Below are 21608 nucleotides of genomic sequence, written 5' to 3'. Positions count from 1 at the left end.
TCTGATTTATTTTAAGATCATCTTTTCATAACATCTTATTGAGAGGGTTCTCTAAATGCATATTCAAGTGAACTAGACCCAGTCAAAACATGCTTTTGCTTTAAATGTCCATGGTTCATGAAGACAGTTTACGATCAGTAAGGTGAGTCTTTTTGGTCTCTGTGATGTGAGACTACGTGGATTGACGTTGTAAATATGAAACCAGTATAACTTTTAATTTCAATGAACTATTCTTATACACTAAAAAATTTAGTACAAATTTATTTTCATTTGAATTCAAAAGGCAGAACAGACATAAATACTTAAGACAATTGTTTTGGAGCCAAACAGATTTGTGTAGAATTCTGAGTTGTCCTTTACTACCTATGTGGCCTTAGTCAAGTTAATTAACCTCTTCCAGCTTTTGCATCCTCCTCTATATATGGGATTATCATATCCTCCCTCAAAGGACTCCTGTGAAGTTTAAAAAATATAATACATGTTGAATATCCAGCATAAAACAGATACCTAACTCTGAACGTATGTAAAGATACCAATAAAGAAGTAGCTTAATTAAGTCTTTATCTCAAGAAATGGTGTGTTTTTAAAACTTTTATCATCCTACCTAAATCGTTTTGAAAGAGTTTCCAGCAGGTCCCATTAAAGCGGGCCTGGTGGACTGGGAAGACCCAGAGGAATCGGGTGGAGAGGGAGGTGGGAGGGGGGATCGGGATGCGGAATACATGTAACTCCATGGCTGATTCATGTCAATGTATGACAAAACCCACTGCAATGTTGTGAAGTAATTAGCCTCCAACTAATAAATAAATAAATAAATAAAATAAAGTGATAATTTCAAACCAACAGTAAAACACAATGAATCAATCTAAAAATGCACCAAGCCCAAATTTTACCAAAAACAAAATTCTTACAAAAATATCTGGCTGATTAAAAAAAAAAAAATGTGGCTGATTTAAATGCCTTAGAATATGCAAGCTTTTTCTCTTGAAAATACTGGTTGGTGAAGTAACACTAGCTTTAGTGATCTATTGTTTGACTGTTATGTACCATGGATCTCTAGTACTGGCTGGAACACATTTGCAAGCAGAAAATGTTTGTGAGGGTAGAGGTGATTTAGGTTTGAGTGATCCTTGGAGGAAAATAGCAAAATCCAAAAACACACAACAAAAGCATTTTATCAAGATATCCAGATGCTGAAAAGTGAATGGGAGTGGCTTTGGCTTCACCAAGGCCATCTACCACAAAAAAATAAAAAGAAAAATGTAGCAGCTCTTAAGTTTGTTCTCCTGGTCTTTGAATCTGGCTGTTAAAGAACTGTCCTCACCTGCCTGCTTTGGTGATGATCATCTCGGTTCCAATGTCATGGAACCTCTTCCAGAGGTCAGCGCACTGCAGCTCCACCTGAATCTCTTCCATGGAAGACATGGCGGCAGGCACGGGGCCCGCAGCGCCGGGGCCCAGCTCGGCGTGAGTGTCAAAGGAGCAGGAAGTCCGCTCAGTGAGCACCTCGGAGTCGGAGCCTGTGCTCTGCTCGGAATCTGCAAAATAAATAATTGAGCCTTAGGTGAGAAACTGCTGATTCCGCCCATGCCCCTGGCCTCAAAAAGATGGAGGCAGGGTGGGGGGCACGATGGGGTGGGGAGAAGGGTAACAAAAGGAGGCTTAAAACTGGGAAGCTCCAGAGCACAGTACTCAGGGTATTTTTTTTTTTTATGGTTTGTTTTTGTGATTTACGATCTTCTTTCAGGTTTCATGTTTCCAACATGACATCTGGCATTTTAGTAAGTTCTAGCAACAGCTGAAGAAAATTGGTCCACAATAGGCAATAGAAAGAGTATGAATGTCACAGTGTTGAAGGGAATAAAACCAAACTGGGGCAACAAAATAAACAAAGGCCAAATTTTAAGAAAGAATCATCATCACAGACTCCAGCTGCAAACCCAGGTTAGACTTTTCAACTTGGGGGAAAAGATTCCATGCTAACAGCAATGTATTCTTTAATTCCATACCACACAGCATCACTGTCCATCAGTCAGTTACTTTTAAACACAGCAATTTCCCTCCATTTATATATCCTGGTCATCACAAGTAATGAAAAGCTGTTTGGGATCTTCAGAAATGCCTTGTTGTATAGTTGAGTAAATGGCTTTCCCTAAAGCCCAATTGGGCCATTTTGGATTTAAAGAAAAAAAAAAAAGTCTGTTGTGAGGCAAGGATGTAAGCATATGGAAAAAGTTACCCCAAGAAGGCGGTTAAAACAAAGGGAATAAATAAGTTTAGGAGACACCTTGATTGGTTTCTCAAGTATGGGCAGAGGGGAGGGCTGATCCAAACAGGAAGGTAGGATTGAGAGCAACCAAATAAAAAGCGGGCATGCTGGGCCAGACAGTTCTTTCCTCCTGATTCTTCTTTTCTCAAAGAAGGGGCAGGGTTGGGGTGGGGGAGTAGGGAGGATGCAGACCAAAGAGAATGCTAGAGTCAGGTCTGTAATTTTTCAAATTTACTTTTAGAAGAATTGTATCTCCTAATATTTTCCAAACTTGGAGTAGCTAGTACAGTCTCTTTAAGTCAAATGATACTGCAAACCAAGCCCAAGAACCTATTTCTTCCACTCACCCTTAACATCTAGGATTCTGATTTCTACCCCCTAATTAAATACATAAAGAGAGGTTAAAAAACAACAATGCCTTACTCTGACAACTGGCTTTTCAATGCTGTCAAAGGTCAGGACCTCTTGGGCACCAACCCTTGACATACGGAAGAAGGCTAGGACACAGTGCCAGACCATCTAGCGGCCACCCTCACTAACTGGAGCCGGTTTCCAGGCCTGTGAAAAACGCCTCTCATGACACCTTTAATTTTCTTTCCTTCCAATTCCTAAAGTATTCCTCTCTCAAGTCCAGGCAGCATTTCTAACAAGAATCTCCCACAGCTTTGCAAAGCTCATAGGAAGCCAAGTGTCGTTTTTCTCCATCCTCCCCAATTCCTCACCCTCACTGCTGAAGACATTCAACACACCGCAGAACTGAATCAAGCTCCTAAACAACAGGGAAGCCTCTGCCCTTAATCTTTAGTTTATCCACAATCACTGATCCAGTCATCATCTTCATCAAAAACATTAAAAAGTTGTATAGCCAGATTTTCCATGTCTAAGCATATCATTTTATACCTTGGACTAAACAGAAGCTAATGTGGGTCTCTTCCAAGTACAGAAAAGTGGAGCTATTCATCTAAGGGGAGAGCTGTGGTTGAGTGACAAATCTCTATCCCAGCCTGATTCAGTGTGCCTTCCAGCAGAGCCATGACATCATCATGAACTCTCCAAACATAGGAGTCCAACCCCCTGAGGTGTGGATTCCCAAATCCCATTTTGTTTCTATGATATGCCCAGAGCTCCTGGCTTATCACTAAAATTGTGACTTTTTCAAGATCTTCTCAAAGCAAGATTTTTAAAAAGTAGTCTTGTCCTACTTTTGAGAGCAAAGTACTATAAAATCTCCCTATCATAGCATGCTATGATTGTGAAACAACTGGAAATAAACAACCTAAGTAGAGCCCGGCAAAAATTTTTGACACATGATTTCTCTAGCATGTGTTTAGGAGGGAGGAAAGAAAGGAAAGATACTGCAGCACTAAGTGATCCATTTCTAAAGGCAGCCAGCTTGAGGTAGGGATTGGAATTGCAGAGTAAGGAAGTAAAAGTCTCTGCTCTTAACTCCCTTCATCATTTGGAATAAAACAGGTACTTAGAATCTAACATTAAATGGACTAATGAATAACCTTGGACAAATTATTTAGCCACATTGGACCTATTTCTTCACAGTACAAATTAGAAGGACTGAACTGAAAACTTTCATAATCTCGACTACCTCTAGTGGTTTGAAGAATGTAAGAAACCTTCTTAATGCAACTTTCAGGATTAACCCAGGCTATCTCAATTAGAAGCATCATTTTTTAAAATTCTACTTCAAAACTTTAGGAAAAAGTCCAAAACACATGTAAATAAGTCAGAAGAGATAACCTTTTTTAAAGATCATTATACAAATTGCTTAATTGGGACTTTAGTTCTAAGTACTCAATGACCGACTATTTCTAATAGATTGTTAGCTATTCAATGGTTTTGTTTTTTTTTTTTTTTTTAGATAAAACACCAAAACCACGATTCATGAAAGAAAAATTTGATAAGTTGGGACTTGAAAAAAATTGCAGAAGCATCAAATTATAAACTGTCTGGGCAAGATAATGAAATGAAGAAAAAACTGAGGATCCAAATTCACATTAGCATAGGAGTTGAAGAATTGAGTATTCTGTTTATAGTTTCAATCAAATCCATCACTAAGCACCTATCAGCATGTGGCCCTATACAAGGTACCATGTAGATAATTTGAAACAGAATCCAAACCTTGAGAAATTTTCCAGTTAGTTAGTATTGATTAATTATGTGTTTATTGAGTGCTTATTATGTGCCCGGCACTGTGCTAGATTCTGGAAAATACTCAAGTACACAACGGATCTCTTTACAGAACAAGTAGAAACTGGAAATGTTCATAAATAATCAGAGACCGAGACTACTACAATGCAGTTCTCCATACCATTACATATTTTTCTGTATGTCACATAGGAATTCAGGGAAGAAAGAGATCAAAGAGGGCTGGAAAATTCCATGGTTACTAAGAAAGAAATGGACAAGATGTGGAGGCAGAGGCACTATCTTCCCATGAAGAGGATTTTCAGAGACATTTCTTTGCCTGGAAATACTCTGTGCTCCTGAAGTCTCACTCCCTCACAAAATAAAGACCAAACAACTTCTACATACAGAATGCAGGCATCAGCCCACATTTTCAACCACATGAATGTAGCATGTAATTTTCTATCCTTGATTGTTTAACTGCCTTAGGTTGGAAACAAAACTAATATTATCGCTTACATAATTTGTTTTTTCAGAAAGGAACATGTATGTATTATTATAGAAACTGTGAAGAGTGAAGTCACTCAGTCGTGTCCGACTCTTTGCGACCCCGTGGACTGTAGGCCACCAAGCTCCTCCATCCATGGGATTTCCCAGGCAAGAATACTGGAGTGGGTTGCCATTTCCTTCTCCAGGGGATTTTCCCAACCCAGGGATCGAACCCGGGCCTCTTACATTGCAGGCAGATGCTTTAACATCTGAGCCATCAGGGAAGCCCTGATATAGAAACTGTAGATGATCAAAAAGACAAAAAAAAACAAATCATGTTTAATTTCATCATGTAGAAATAAACACAAACACTTTTGTGAGTGTAGCATTCTAGGATATTTTCTGCAACTTTTATTTACTAACTTTATCTCTCTAAAAGATTAATTTACATTTATAGATATTAATTGACACATAACCTAATATTAGTTTCACATGTCCAACATAAAGACTCAAGTATGTATATACTGTGAAATAATCATCACAATAAATCTAGTTAACATCCTTTACCGCACCTAGTTATTTTTGTGTGTGCAATCAGTATTTTTAAGATCTCTCTTCCTAGCAAGTTTCAAATATACAGTTCAGCTCAATTCAGTTGCTCAGTCGTATCCAACTCTTTGTGACCCTATGAACTGCAGTATGCCAGGCCTCCCTCTCCATCACCAACTCCCAGAGTCCACCCAAACCCATGTCCATTGAGTCAGTGATGCCATCCAACCATCTCATCCTCTGTCGTCCCCTTCTCCCCCTGCCCTCAATCTTTCCCAGCATTAGGGTCTTTTCCAGTGAGTCAGCTCTTCACATCAGGTGGCCAAAGTATTGGAGTTTCACTTCAACATCAGTCCTTCCAATGAACACCCAGGACTGATCTCCTTTAGGATGGACTGGTTGGATCTCCTTGCAGTCCAAGGGACTCTCAAGCGTCTTCTCCAACACCACCATTCAAAAGCATCAATTCTTCGGTGCTCAGCTTTCTTTGTAGTCCAACTCTCACATCCATACATGACCACAGGAAAAACCATAGCCTTGACTAGACGGACCTTTGTTGGCAAAGTAAGGTCTCTGCTTTTTATCTTTATTTTTTTTTCCACATTAAAATACATTTAATAATTTTCCTTAGAATTGATATTCTCTACATTGTCACAATATACATAATCTGAAGAATACAGAAGTATTTTTTAATTTAAACATGTAAAACACAAATGCTGACTTGACATATATTCACACGTAATTCCTTCTCTCACGTTTACAACTCAACAGATTTCGTGAATCCAGAGGAACTGCTATAATCACTATATGGAACATACTATTTTAGTATTTCAAAAGTTTATTCCAACCCATTTCTTCTTTTATACTCTAAAACATCTTCATTATGTTGTTTGATGAGATAGATCCACAAAAAAACAGAGGTGCCCAAGGTCAATCCAACCTTCAGCCAGTTAGGGCTGTCATGCGGCGGTTCCCGGATGTAGAACTTTGACCGCGATGAAGACACACTCGGGAACCTAGCCAGGGCCAGCAGCTTCCAGAAAGGGCGCAGCAATGTGGATGGCGCCATCTTGCCTTAGGCCTCTGCTTTTTAATATGCTGTCTAGGTTGGTCATAACTTTCCTTCCAAGGAGTAAGAGTCTTTGAATTTCATGGCTACAATCACCATCTGCAGTGATTTTGAAGCCCAGAAAAATAAGGCCAGCCACTGTTTCTACTGTCTTCCCATGTATTTCCCATGAAGTGATGGGGCCAGATGCCCTGATCTTAGTTTTCTGAATGTTGAACTTTAAGCCAACTTTTTCACTCTCCTTTTTCACTTTCATCAAGAGGCTCCTTAGTTCTTCATTTTCTGCCATAATGGTGGTGTCATCTCCATATCTGAGATTGTTGATATCTCTCCGGGCAATCTTGATTCCAGCTTGTGATTCATCCAGCCCAGCATTTCTCATGATGTACTCTGCATATAAGATAAATAAGCAGGGTGACAATATACAGACTTGAGGTACTCCTTTTCCTATTTGGAACCAGTCTGTTGTTCCATGTCCAGTTCTAACTGTTGCTTCCTAACCTGCATACAGATTTCTCAGGAGGTAGGTCAGATGGTCTGGTATCCCCATCTCTTTAAGAATTTTCCACAGTCTATTGTGATCCACATAGTCAAAGGCTTTGGCATAGTCAATAAAGCAGAAATAGATGTTTTTCTGGAACTCTCTTGCTTTTTCGATGATCCAGCAGATGTTGGCAATTTGATCTCTAGTTCCTCTGTCTTTTCTAAAACCAGCTTGAACATCTGGAAGTTCACAGTTCACATATTGCTGAAGCCTGGCTTGGAGAATTTTAAGCATCAGTTTACTAGTGTGTGAGATGAGTGCAATTGTGTGATAGTTTGAGCATCCTTTGGCATTGCCTTTCTTAGGGATTGGAATGAAAACTGACCTTTTCCAGTCCTGTGGCCACTGTTGAGTTTTCCAAATTTGCCAGCATATTGATTACAGCATTTGCACAGCATCATCTTTCAGGATTTGAAATAGCTCAACTGGAATTTCATCACCTTCACTAGCTTTGTTCATAGTGATGCTTCCTAAGGCCCATTTAACTTCACATTCCAGGATGTCTGGCTCTAGGTGAGTGATCACACCATCATGATTTTCTGGGTCATGAAGATCTTTTTTGTACAGTTCTTCTGTGTATTCTGGCCACTTCTTATTAATATCTTCTGCTTCTGTTAGGTCCATACCATTTCTGTCCTTTATTCAGCCCATCTTTGCATGAAATGTTCCCTTTGTATCTCTAATTTTCTTGAAGAGATCTCTAGTCTTTCCCATTCTGTTGCTTTCCTCTATTTCTTTGCACTGATCACCGAGGAAGGCTTTCTTATCTCTCCTTGCTATTCTTTGGAACTCTGCATTCAAATGGGAATATCTTTCCTTTTCCCCTTTGCTTTTCCCTTCCCTTCTTTATACAGCTATTTGTAAGGCCTCTTCAGACAGCCATTTTGCTTTTTTACATTTCTTTTTCTTGGGGATGGTCTTGATTCCTGTCTCCTGTATAATACCATGAACCTCGTCCATAGTTCATCAGGCACTCTATCAGATCTAGTCCCTTAAATCTATTTCTCACTTCCACTGTATAATCATAAGGGATTTGATTTAGGTCATACCTGAATGGTCTAGTGGTTTTCTCCACTTTCTTCAATTTCAGTCTGAATTTGGCAATAAGAAGTTCATGATCTGAGCTAGTCAGCTCCCGGTCTTGTTTTTGCTGACTGTATAGAGCTTCTCCATCTTTGGCTGCAAAGAATATAATCAATCTGATTTCAGTATTGACTCTTTGGTGATGTCCATGTGTAGAGTCTTCTCTTGTGTTGTTGGAAGATGGTGTTTGCTATGACCAGTGAGTTCTCTTGGCAGAACTCTATTAGCATTTACTCTGCTTCATTCTGTACTCCAAGGCCAAATTTGCCTGTTACTCCAGGTGTTTCTTGACTTCCTACTTTTGCATTCCAGTCCCCTATAATGAAAAGGACATCTTTTTTTGGAGTTAGTTCTAGAAGGTCTTGTAGGTCCTCATAGAACTGTTCAATGTCAGCTTCTTCAGTGTTACTCTTCGGGGCGTAGACTTGGATTACCATGATACTGAATGGTTTGCCTTGGAAATGAACAGAGATCATTCTGTCGTTTTTGAGATTGCATCCAAGTACTGCATTTCGGACTCTTTGTTGACTATGATGGCTACTCCATTTCTTCTAAGGGATTCCTGCCCACAGTAGTAGATATAATTGTCAGCTGAGTTAAATTCACCCATTCCAGTCCATCTTAGTTTGCTGATTCCTAGAATGTTGATGTTCACTCTTGGCATCTCCTGTTTGACCACTTCCAATTTGCCTTGATTCATGAACCTAACATTCCAGGTTCCTATGCAATATTGCTCTTTACAGCATCGAACCTTGCTTCTATCACCAGTCCCATCCACAACTGGGTGTTGTTTTTGCTTTGACTTCATCCGTTCATTCTTTCTGTAGTTACTTCTCCACTGATCTCCAGCAGCATATTGGGCAGCTATCGACCTGGGGAGTTCATCTTTCATTGTCCTATCTTTTCGCCTTTTCATACTGTTCATGGGGTTCTCAAGGCAAGAATACTGAAGTGGCTTGCCATTCCCTCTCCAGTGGACCACGTTCTGTCAGATCTCTCCACCTGACCCATCTGTCTTGGGTGGCCCCACACGGCATGGTTTAGTTTCTTTGAGTTAAACAAGGCTGTGGTTCATGTGATCAGATTGGCTAGTTGTCTGTAATTGTGGTTTCAGTCTGTCTGCCCTCTGATGCCCTCTCTCAGTGCCTACCATCTTACTTGGCTTTCTCTTACCTTGGATGTGGGTTATCTCATTATTAATTATAGTCACCATTCTGTACATTATATCCTCAGGACGTATCTATTTTAATAACTTGGAATTTGCACCTTCTGACCATTTTACTCATTTCACCTCCCCTCCAGCTCCTGACTCTAGTAACCAACCAATTTGTTCTTTATAGTTAAGAGTTTTGGAGAAGGAAATGGTAACCCACTCCAGTGCTCTTGCCTGGAGAATCCCACGAACGGAGGAGCCTGGTGGGCTGCCATCTATGGGGTCGCACAGAGTCGGACATAACTGAAGCGACTTAGCAGCAGCAAGAAGCAGCAGCAGCTAAAAGTTTAGGGTTGTTTGTTTGTTTGTTTTGTTTTGTGCTTTTTATTTTTTAGATTCCACATATAAACGAGATCATGCAATATCTATCTTTCTCTATTTGACTTATCTCACTTAACATAATGCCCTCAAGATCCATCTGTGGTGCTGTAACATAATAACAGTTATTAAAAATTACATTTACAGTTAGTAAAAATATCAACAGAGCTTTCCTTTTTATGTCTGAATAATATTCAATTGTATGTATATATACATATATCACTGATTCTATATAGTTGTTTTTTAACTCCTAGAGCAGTGAGGGCTACCTGTGACATTAACTACTCTACAGTACTCTTAAAATAGTCATCTCAGAGTCCAGATCAACAGTCAAGGTAAAAATAAAATTTACTCCTTTGTAAAGCACATTTCCAAATCATAGTTACATAAAATATTTAGGCTAACCAGATAAATTATTTCATCTGTTAATGAGAATACACAATCAAGTGCATAGTGCAAGTGCATATTACCTAAGTGCATAGTGAGTATGTTATTTCAATTAAGTCAGGTCCTCCATTCAGAAATATAATGTCTTTTGAAGATCAGAAAATACTTCTGTGTTTAAGATTCTTTCATTCTTGACAATTTGTGACTTCCTGACTTCAAAAAATAACCATTAGGAACTCATTTGAATGACCAGGATAGATGTTTTGGCTAACAGATGTCTCTTGTGAACAATATTGTAATTAGGGAAGTTTTAGGAAATCAGGAACATAAATGAAAAGTTACACATAACTAAGGAAGCTAAAGGAGAAAACTTTGGCAACCTGCACTAAGCCAGTTATAAGTCACTGGAGAACATCATGTGACTCAGAGTCAAACCAACATATCTATTGCTTTTCTAAAGAGAATCTAACCATCAGTTCAAAGGGTCACTCATTTTCTATCTCTGACCTATTTTGTATTGACAAGCTGGATATTGTAACACTGAGTTCTCAGAGAAAGCTCAGTTTAGCCTAGAGAGAATTCCAGTTCTCAATTCATGCAAAATATAGCAATAATAAAATAGTTTCTTCCTTTATATTTTACATACTATCTAATATGTGGCATATATGTTTATGTCAATTTTGTAGATGAAGAAATTAAGACTAAGAAAAACTAAAAACAACATGACCTGTGAAGTTGATCTTCTGCTTCCTGAATCAATGATCAGGTCTCCCCAAGATCATACTACATTCATCCTTGGCCAAAGCAGTCAGCAATATTGTAATACCCTTCAACTGTTTTAACCATCCTTACAACTGAAATGGCTTAAATGCTTGGTCTTGGCCAAATCACATAACTGGGCTTCCCTGGTGTCTCAGTGGTAAAGAATCTGCCTGCCAATGCAGAAGACACGAGTTCGATCCCTGGATCAGGAAACTCCCTTGCTGAGAAAACAGCATTGAAACAAGTATACTATCAAGGGTGAAAGAGATCACCAGCCCAGGTTGGATGCATGAGACAAGTGCTCAGGGCTGGTGCACTGGAAAGACCCAGAGGGATCAGACGGAGAGAGAGGAGGGTGGGGGGATTGGGATGGGGAACACATGTAAATCCATGGCTGAGTCATGTCAATATATGGCAAAAACCACTACAATATAAATTAAATAAATAAAATTCAAAAAAATAAAAATTAAATAAAATCATGTAAAAAAAAAAAAAAAAAGAAGAAGAAGAAGGAAATGGCAACCCACTGCAGTATTCTTGCCTGGAAAATCCCATGGACAGAGGAGTCTGGAGGGCTACAGAACATGGGAAGGTCAAAGAGTTAGACACAACTTAGCGACTAAACAACAAAAAGAAGCCACATAACTATTCTGGTCCCTATTTTCCTTAATCTTTATAGCACAGCGCATGCACATATAATTAGGGGTGCTATAAAGTCCCCTTTAAATTTAATGTTTAATAAAGAATTTGTAGTACAGCTTAAAGACCACCAAGTCTAACAGCAGCAACCCAAACATGATAAACTGATTCGGTTGACATGTATAGGAAAAGCCTGTCTTATGTGTTCTTTGACTTAATTTCAAAATTAGATATTATGAAAACATATTTCATGGGCTTCCCTGGTGGTTCAGCAGTAAAGAACCCGCTTGCAAGTCAGAAGGTGTGAGTTCAATCCCTGGGTTGGGAAGATCCTCTGGAGGAGGGCATGGCAACCCAGTCTAATATTCTTGCCTGGAGAATTCCATGGACAGAGGAGCCTGGTGGGCTATAGTCCATAGAGTGGCAAAGAGTCAGACATGACTGAAGTGACTTAGCATGCACACACTGACCAAACACATATCAGAATCTGCCAGGTGACTTTCATTTCCACTTCACTAATAATTTTAAGTAATCATTTATTACTACAGTTAACAAGGCATATTTACTTTTAGGGCTTGGAAAACCAAGAGTAGGGTCTTGGAAAGCCACCTCATTTTGCAGTACCTCAGTTTCCTTATCTTTACTATCTCCTTATTTTACTATTAGAGTCAAGGGGAAGATATCTTCCTTCTCAAAAACTACATTTATATCTTTATGATAAAAAACAGAATCTAATGTTATCAGCAGAATAACTTTGGACAGTGAGATAAATATAAGCTCATAAGAACTGTCCCAACCAAAGAATTAATGTGTGCATACTAAGTCAATTCAGTCGTGTCTGACTCTTTGCAACTCTATGGACTATAGCTCGTCAGGCTCCTCTGTCCATCGGATTCTCCAGGCAAGAATATTGGAGTGGGGTGCCATGCCCTCCTCCAGAGGATCTTCCCAACTGAAGGACCGAACCTATATCTCTTGCGTCTCCTGCACTGGCAGAAGCTTCTTTACCACTAGCACCACCAGGGAAGCCCAAAGTGTTAGTAGTCAACATATATTGAGCACTTACTGGCATTCTGCTAAGACTTTACACACTTATCATCATTTAACAGAACAACTCTAAGAGTTACCATTATTATCTCCATTTCAAGTAATATTGACAGCCAAATTCAAATTACATCAGTTCTACCTCTTAAGGATTGCAGGCATATTAAACTATACTTACTGTCATTTTTATTCCACCAAACATTTCTGCTTTGTATAGATCAAGTTGTACGTGAATGTGCCAAGACAAATAAAACCAGTTCTTGCTCTGAAGGAGCTCACAATGACAGGAAGGACACAGAACCTGTTAAAGACAGTGGTCTTTGATAGGAGCTCTGACAGATGTAGGAGCAAAGTGCTAATGGAAGCTCTGAAGAGCAAACAAGTCACTGGATGAGAGGATCGAAAATTTCATGAGGTGAAATTTTAAGAGTGGGCTTGAAATCTATGAGCTTTATATGCGTTTAACATGAGCAAGCAAAGAAATTATGGGGACAGAATCTCAGGTAGTGAGAATAGCATTAAGAACTTGCCATTTTTAGAAAATTACAAGCACACTGAAATGGCAAGAGCTTAAAATACATAAGGGAAGAGGGAAAGTGAGATAAATTGGAAAAATCAGGTTCAACTCAACTAGACAATGACTTACTGGTACATAATAAATGTACCAATTACTCTTCTATCTATAGATTCTTGAGACATCATCAGAGAAAAAACAAAAAACCCTGGCCTCATGGAGTTTATATTTTAGGAGGAATGTGTATGTGTCATAATATGGAGTTTAGACTTTATTTTGTTTACACCAAAGTTTTCTTTTAAACGAAGGTGCAATTAGCTTGGTGTTCCCTTCTAGACTATGAATTCCATAAACTGAGCTTCACACTTTACTACATCTCCTGAATGAATGATACCTGATAGCCTGGTTTCAGTGTGAAAGACTGGCAGTAGAAGACTACTCTAGAGTCAGATAAGAGATACTGAATTTTCTGAGATTAGATGGACAGTCACTTCCATGAGACTGGACCTCAGGTGTCATATTTTAAGCCAAGGGAAAAAGTAGTTAGAGACAAAAGAGAAAGACCCAACCCAGATGATAATCAAGCAATTGCTTTTGTTTCTGCCAATAACTGGGACATGACTATATTGAGCAGTACCCTCTATCAGATACTGGTAGAGCAACCACTTCTTGATCTACATCTTAAGTCCCAAAGTCTCTAAAACCAATATCCCCACAGTCATCTCAGGGCCCCCATTCATACCACAGCAGACATCAGAAGCTTATAACCCAGGCAGCACTCTCTGTACCTGGCTCAAGTAATTCCTATTTCCAGAGGACCTCTGCAGTGGAAATTGGTCCTGGGACATCAGATTTTATCAGGTAGCTTAGCAAAATCTGGTGATGAAACTTTTTATAGAGTAATTCTAAATACAGCAGAGGCAGAACATTTGGCGTGGACCTGAGTGCGGACTGAGCCCAAATTTGATACCCCTTCCAGAGCTTCAAGGGAATGAACTATAAACCAGGTTGGATTAAACTAAAATTATGATGATAGCAAACACTCAAATGAGCCTGTTAGATGACTTTAGTAATGGAATGAAGTCTGTGAGCCCTCCACGTGGTCCAAGTTTTATTTGGGAAAAGGGAGGTGGTAACCTGAAGCCTGCAATACCCATGCCAATAATCCAATTAAGGAGACTGAGCGCACATATCCTTCAGCTGCCTAAAGCACTCTGCACCTGACAACCAGCACCTCTCTCACTGACAAGCAGACCACAGGCAAGGACCCAATGTCATCCCTGCGCTCTAAGCCTTTTAAAGAGGCTTTGCAAAGAAGTGGCAGCAGTCATTTTTATATCTGTTTCTTGTTGATCAGACAAAGGCTCAGTGTCACCAAAGGTTCAACCTCTAGTGTTCCAGCACGCTTAAAGGTGGAAGCAAACAAAAGGAGAGAAATAGCAGGCACTCCACTAAATAGTATACATTTATATGTAAGCCTCATGCAATTTTCACAGAAAATCCCATGGAATAAGAATTACTGCTGCCATTTTATAAGTGAGGAAACTGAGGTTTGGCAGGATGAAGAAGCTTTTCTCACATTATATAACTAGCAGGGGTCAGAGTGGGATTTGAGTTAGTCTGACACTGCAGGCAATGCTCTTTACACTATGGACTGTTGCCCAGTTTTTAGAGCTAGTCCTGCAGAGTTGTGAGCTTCCCACTCTGAAGTGGGAAACACAGAGCTAAAGTTCAGGCTGTTGGGTGAGAAGATAGCTCTATGGAAGCTAAAACACTGTGCATCCTTAGAAAAGAGAAAATTCAAACCAAGGTCAGATGGGAATTTTCCTTTCTCAGTCGGAGGGCAGTTATGTTCAGGAATATTTTAGGTCTCTTCACCAACTTAATATTATTTAACACATAAATACAAATGTAAAAGGCCCTTTTTGTCGTATTTCACCTCCTGTTTCCAGCTCTCCCTGGGTAAAAGATCCAAATGTGACAGATCACTAAAGATCACTGTTATGCTGTAGCCGAGAAATTAAGTAAAATAACATTAGAAGATACTTGGATTGGAAAATGTTTGGACTTTGTGAAATGTGAAATGACAGCGTGGAAAGACAACAAAACACAGCTGAAGTAGTTCCTATTTGTGCATAATTTAGTTTATTTAGGCTGAGGTCAGAGTTCGGGGCACAAAAGCTTTTGATAGTCTTAAATGTATACCTATACTTAAGGAGAAATCATCTGATAATAACATGTGAAAGCACTTTATAAACAGTAAAGCATCAAATTAACATATAAGATTACAAGCCAATGACCAAGTTAGTTGGGAAGGCTAAGAATAAATAAGGACAGCTATAGGTCCTGGATTTTTCTAGAACAATCCTAAATTCAAATATTTTATTTCTTCCCCGCCCCCCCCCCCCCCCCCCGCCTGAAACTTGCTGGTCACAAGTTTTGAGACCAACTCTTGGTTCAAAAAATATTCTTGATCAAAGTACAGAAAATGCATAAATGGAATAACCAAAAATTGATCAGAAGCTACACGACAAAACTGAAATCTAAAAAACCTCTTGCCCCAGAGGTCTTCCAAAATTTGATCCTGGTTGACTGGGTGGTCTTCAAGATTGACTAGTCAATTTTAGGCCAGCAGCTGTCAACACATGCCCCTCCCCGAGGCTCATGGCATTTCTTCTGGGTGAACTGACACATTAGATCATCCCTAAGCCAGTGCTTGTTTGCTCTTTGCAACCACAACTACTCCCAACCTCCCACCACCACCCCCACCTCCACTGCAGCCACTACCATAACACCATCAAATACCTGCCAAATTTCCATGATGTGAAAAGGAGGCCTTCCCCTAAAGGCTCTAGAAGAACATGCTCTACCTTGTTAGGCTATTCTCACTGAACACCAAAAAATAAACAAATCCATGCTAATATGCTAAAGGGGAAGAATTAAGCAGCTGACTTACAATCAACAATTGTCATTTAACTATGACTCCTGGAGTAACTGCGCTTGGAAGTGGCAATTTCAAAAATGTAAGTAACATAGACATTCAAAGATAGCCAGGAACATGCCATATCCTTCAATTATATTCGACACCACCAGCTACACTCAATTTAAAATCCACTCAACCTATCAAGACAAATATAACAAACCATCTTGTTTAATGAATAGAAGAGCTATGTGGCTGGAAAATGTAACAACCTCTCCAGTAATTTTCTAAATTTATCCATTCAATCAATCACTCATTTATTCAACAAATACTTATTGACTATCTAGCCTGGGCCCACAAGTGTGTTAGATACCGTGAAGGCACAAAATGAAATAAGCCATGTTCCTATGTCCTCAGGAATTTACAAAGTCACTTAGGAGATAGGTCAGGTTAATTAGGAATCTAATATCAACAGAACAGTCAAAATCCAGCATGGCATACGGCATGCTGAGGGACTGCAATTCAAAAAACCAAGTTCTGAAGTTCATCTCTTTTTTCCCAACTGTCTCATCTTGAACAAGTCATTTAACCTCTATAAGCCTTAGTATCATCATTCACAAATTGAGGATATCATTAGTAACTACTTTGTGAAATTTCTATGAATCACTAACAAAGCGTGTGTCTGTGGGTTTCTGTAAACACTTTATCAGAACTGAAAGAGACTCCTGTATTGTTGTTATGCAGTCACTAAGTCGTGCTCAACTCTTTGAGACCCCATGGACTGCAGCCCACCAGGCTCCTAACCACGTGATTCTCCAGGCAAAAATTCTGAGGTGGGTTGCCATTTTCTACTCCAGGGGATCTTCCTGACCCAGGGATTGAACCCATGTCTCCTGCATTGGCAGATAAATTCTTTACCTCTGAGCCACCGGGGAAGACCAGTAAAAGGGATACTTAAATGCTGATTTTCATTATTATCTAAAAGGAGTATCAACAAAACGCTATAGGAATTGTGAGGTGAAAAGAACTTCTTCCAGTGCAGGAGGCTTTTTTGTGCCTAATGAAGAGATGTCTTCAAGATGAAAAGGAAGAGAGGGGGAAAGAAGAAGAAAGATATTCGAGGGAAAGGGAATTTTATGGCAGAGGCATGGCAGTAAAGTCTACCAGACAGGTTTTGAGAACAGCTAGTAATTGAGACCATATCTGTGTGATTTCTCTTGAATCCTCAGCACCTGGGACAGTGTCTGGCATCTATTATGCACTCAATAAAATGTTGTTTTTGTTGAATTCATGAATGAATGAATGAAGTGCTATAAGTTTAGCAAAGCAAGAGAAGAGTTGTGGCCAGAGAAACCTGGAGCCATATCAAGAATCTTGAATGCTATTCTTCTTCTGATCTTCTTCAGGAGACCAAAATATCCCCACTAATGAGATGTCCTAATTAAGTGCCATGTTCCCAATAAAAACCCAACAGGGTCACCTCCACGCATAATTTAAGTTTTTGGAATCCCATTAACTATTCCTTCCAGGACTGTGAGTTGTATTAAAACTAATTGGCAACATCTAACCGGAAATCTTTCAGGGGCATCAGGGAATTCAGTCACCTCTATGAGTAGCAGCCAGTCAGTCATCTTAAAAATTCCTGATACTAACTCTCCTCCACATGAACTTAAGGAGAAAAGGTGCCTGTGATAATGAGTAAAATGAGGGAAGAAGCAAGCTCTTCTGCAAGTGCTGGGACTGGTGATGCTTGTGTGTGTGTGTGTGTGTCAGGGTGCAGGGGTGCAGAGATGACTTATCCTTCAGGAAAAGGATGCCTCCTGCACATAGAGCTGCCGCACTCTCCAGACCCTCGCAGCAAGTGTCCCTGCTATCTGTGATGAAGTGGGGTGTCCAGAGAAGCTGCCAAGAAAGGGTAGGAGCACAATCCCTCTTCAGAATCACAAAGACCCAGCTTTATGACTTTGGGCAAGTTATTTAACCCGTCTGAGTCAATTTCCTCAATAAAGCAGATATGTCCATGGCTTTCAGCAAAGCCCCTGGCACACAATAGGAGTATATTAAGTGTTAGTTCTGTCCTTGGAAAAGGCAGTGGCCACAGGGTTAGATCTTTTCCCAATCACTTCCCAATCCATATCTGAGAGGGAAAAAGAAGGTTCTTTCAAAAAGAGAAAAGCAAATTCTAGCAAAAAGAACTTAGGATGTAGAACTGAAAAATATCATATAATGAAGACAACAGTTCAGGGCCTAGAACAAAAGCTATCAGAATTGAATGTGTTAGAAGGAGAGATTGTGGGAAGGCAGAAGGAGGGAAAGCAAAGGAACAGTGGAAATGCCAGCTAAGAAAGCCTGTTTTTCATGTGGGTCTAATCCCTTGGGCTGCAAGGAGATTCAACCAGTCCACCCTAAAGATCAGTCCTGGGTGTTCATTGGAAGCACTGATGCTGAAGCTGAAGCTCCAATACTTTGGTCACCTGATGCGAAGAGCTGACTCATTTGAAAAGACCCTGATGCTGGGAAAGACTGAGGATCCTAGGAGGAGAAGGGGATGACAGAGGATGAGATGGCTGGATAGCATCACCGACTCAATGGACATGGGTTTGGGTGGACTCTGGGAGTTGGTGATGGACAGGGAGGCCTAGCATGCGGCAGTTCATGGGGTCACAAAGAGTCGGACACGACTGAGCGACTGAAATGAACTGAATTCTGGTTTGTGATGGCTGCTGCACTAGTTGAGAAAGAAAATGACTAGAACCTGAAAGAAGAGAAAATAGGGTGGACCACTGAGAAGAGATGTATGTTGAATCTTCAGTAAGGCAATGGGGCCAGGGAAGCAAATTCTAGCCCTGAAGAGAAAAGCAGAGCAATCATCCTCGGCTGAAGAAGCAGCCCAAGGGCACTGCTCCACAAGGGGTGGGAACGACAGGGAGCAGCTGGGACCCGGCAGGGTCCCCTGGCACCAGATTGACAACCTTGTCAAGAGTACTTACCCTCTGGCTCGGGCTGAGCAAAACACACCCTGAGGAGGCAGCAAAGGTCTGGTGACCAAAGGAGTCTCCCAGAGAGCACGCGGGTGAGACCTAAGATTGTGCAGCATAACCCTTTGACAGGTGAGATTACTGAGACCTAGTCTAGCTGCCCAGTGCCACTTACACAGGAGCATCAGAGAGAAGAAAAGGACTCCGGCCTCTTACCCCAAAGCTGGAATTCATCCACCATCCGCTCCACTCCACTTCATCCATCCACTCCAAAAAGCCTAAAATTGAATTCTTTAACAGTAGAAATGAACCCACTTTGGGGACACAGGGCAAGCATTAAGAGTGAGGCAAACACTCTGGATTAATTGTATTTGTAGCAGTATCTTTATGTTTACAATTTACCAACCCCTCCTTGAGATGCTTGCCAATTTTAGAATCCCACCCTCATGTCCCAAGTCCCCAGTGAAATCCCTCTGCAAAAGTCCACCTCCCAAGTCTCTCCTGTCTTCTTTCTTTCCTTCAAAGCCCTCCCCTGAGGAGAGTGAGTCATCAAAGGAATCTAACCTGGTGAATTTTTTTGGTGATAGCCAATAAGAAGAGGGTGAAGCAGAGTTTAAAAAAGAAAAAAAAGAAAGCCTAACGCTGTCTTCTAGGTAAAGGCTGCTTTAGGAAACCCACGGTTTCCCATTTCTGACCACCCCCATTTCTGACTCTGAGTCATCTTGACCAGGTCACTTCATTCCATTCATTCCTTGGCCAACACCTTGGCTATACAGCATGCCTCTGCTTTTCCCCAGGCCTACCTACCTTGAACGGTCAGAATGACCTTTGAAGAAACAGTGTCCTCCAAGTGTGTCAGCAATTCAGAAACTGACAGCTTCTAAAATAGCTGGTGTGTTGTTGGGTGTCTGTTGCCTTCTGAAGCAGTGGTGGTGTCGCCGAGGCAGCAGGATTTCCTTGCCAAGGTTGCTGCTGCCTCCTCCCCGTGAGGCTCTGCACTGTCTCTCCCTATTCCAGCCCAGAAAGACTTCGAGCCCAGGGGCCGTGGCATTTAAGCACTGTCAAAGTTCCCACTTCAATCCCCATCGTGGTGCCAGTTCAGCAACTGTCATGATGACCCAGCCTGAACTGTATTTAGAAGCTTTGGACTTGGTACCATGTCCTAGCCCATCTCAGAGTGACAGGAGATTTCCTGAGCACCTGGGCCTGTGATTCAAGGGCTCCTCCTCCCAGAGAATGAGAGTCAAAAGCACTTTCCTAATGGTCCGTTTCCTTCTCAGGAGGGTACCCATCTGTTGAAGGGTTCTCTTACAATCTCCATCAACATTATTATACGATGCTATTTTAAAAATCGGTAACTCTTTCATAAAGTTTATAAGATGTGGCAGAGGAAAAATAGAAAACCAGTTAGAAAGTGGGTTCAGTGCTCTGTGTATGGACTATGCTTACAAAGGTACATTTCCCTAGGATTACACCCTGGGGATGCTCAGAATCTACCAGATATTGCCAGTGAATGGAGAGATCCAGCCTATGACTCAGCTTCTAGGGACACTGAGTAATAATTCACTTCATCTTCTCAGCAGGTTCTGTGCCAGTCTTGAAAGTAGCCTACTGGAGTCCAAAAAAATTTATAAGGGATTCCTGGTTAGTGGTTAACAAAATAAATTTTAATTTATTTACACTTTAATGTAATCTCTACCAGGCAGGCAGACTGATAATTATATATCACTAATAGGATGGGCTGTCAGTTTTGAGAGTCACTGCACAGACAGTGGGTCTAGGTCCTCAACTCTGCTAGACCACAGGAGAGAGAAAGGCTTTTTTTCCCAGCTGACCCTCAACTCTCTGCCCCAGTGTCCCTGAGCAGAGTCCCTTGGAGATACCCTGTCATTTAAAAGGCATCAAAGTTTGGCCTCTTCCCATTTCTGGGCAAGGGCCCAACACTCAGAGAATGTGGTTTTAGGATCATGGCATCTAATCCATTCAAGGATTATTTTTCCCCCCTACTGCTCAGATGGGTGTGTTAATCATCACCTCCCTTTGTTCTGTAATAGATTCAGTCCTGGCTAATTCCAAGCCTCTATGCATCACTGAAGTTTAAAGATGGCGTTTTGACAGGTCAGCTATTTAGAATCAATAGACCACCAACCAGTCAAAAACCTTAAGTAGTTTTAGGAACATGTGGAAGTAATTTTTTCTAAGAATTCACAAGTCTGAAGGATGAGATCTTATTGATGGCGTGTGGGCTGTTGTAGGTATTAAAGTATTATTTTATATGCCATATTCTACATGTAATCAAAATTGATTTACAGTGAAGGCAGATTTTCCTTATTATACCCAATATTGCACATTATCAGATATAAATTACAATGGAATACAAACTATATCGCATCTTTAAAAGAAATCAGTAAAAGACTGAAATAAAATTATACATGAATGTGCAATGACTACATATGTAAAATACAATGACATAGGGCAGGGAATTTCAGAGAAATCAGAATATTTTATGTGACATTGCCTATATATCTACATTTTAATCACAATCATCTCAGCTGCATGTACTTACTCTTTTTGTAAAGAAAAAATTATCCCATAAAACATTAGTTTCTAAATTTTTGTTTTATTTTTAAGAGAAATATTGGTTTTAATTAAATATAGGGTAAACTCTAGCCTAAAAATTAGCAAAATTGT

At 40.3% G+C, this 21608-nt stretch overlaps 1 protein-coding gene and 1 pseudogene across 3 annotated transcripts in view; both read right to left on the bottom strand.

Annotated features, from left to right (window-relative positions):
• TBX15 (T-box transcription factor 15) overlaps positions 1-21608 on the bottom strand; it is a 121829-nt gene that overhangs the window by 47987 nt on the left and 52234 nt on the right. For 2 of the 3 annotated variants that reach the window (XM_065906054.1, XM_065906051.1), the window contains exon 2: positions 1325-1538. In XM_065906054.1, the coding sequence (XP_065762126.1) occupies positions 1325-1425 (101 nt within the window). In that variant the 5' untranslated portion in view covers positions 1426-1538. Of the gene's footprint in view, positions 1-1324; positions 1539-19724; positions 19907-21608 lie in introns of those variants that run through there. The other variant, XM_065906056.1, reaches the window with a different exon arrangement.
• Positions 6110-6516, bottom strand: LOC136146960 (NADH dehydrogenase [ubiquinone] 1 subunit C1, mitochondrial pseudogene; annotated as a pseudogene).

Source organism: Muntiacus reevesi, chromosome 1 (genome assembly GCF_963930625.1).
Source record: "Muntiacus reevesi chromosome 1, mMunRee1.1, whole genome shotgun sequence".
Lineage (NCBI taxonomy): Eukaryota > Metazoa > Chordata > Mammalia > Artiodactyla > Cervidae > Muntiacus > Muntiacus reevesi.
This window is presented reverse-complemented; position numbering and strand designations above follow the sequence as displayed.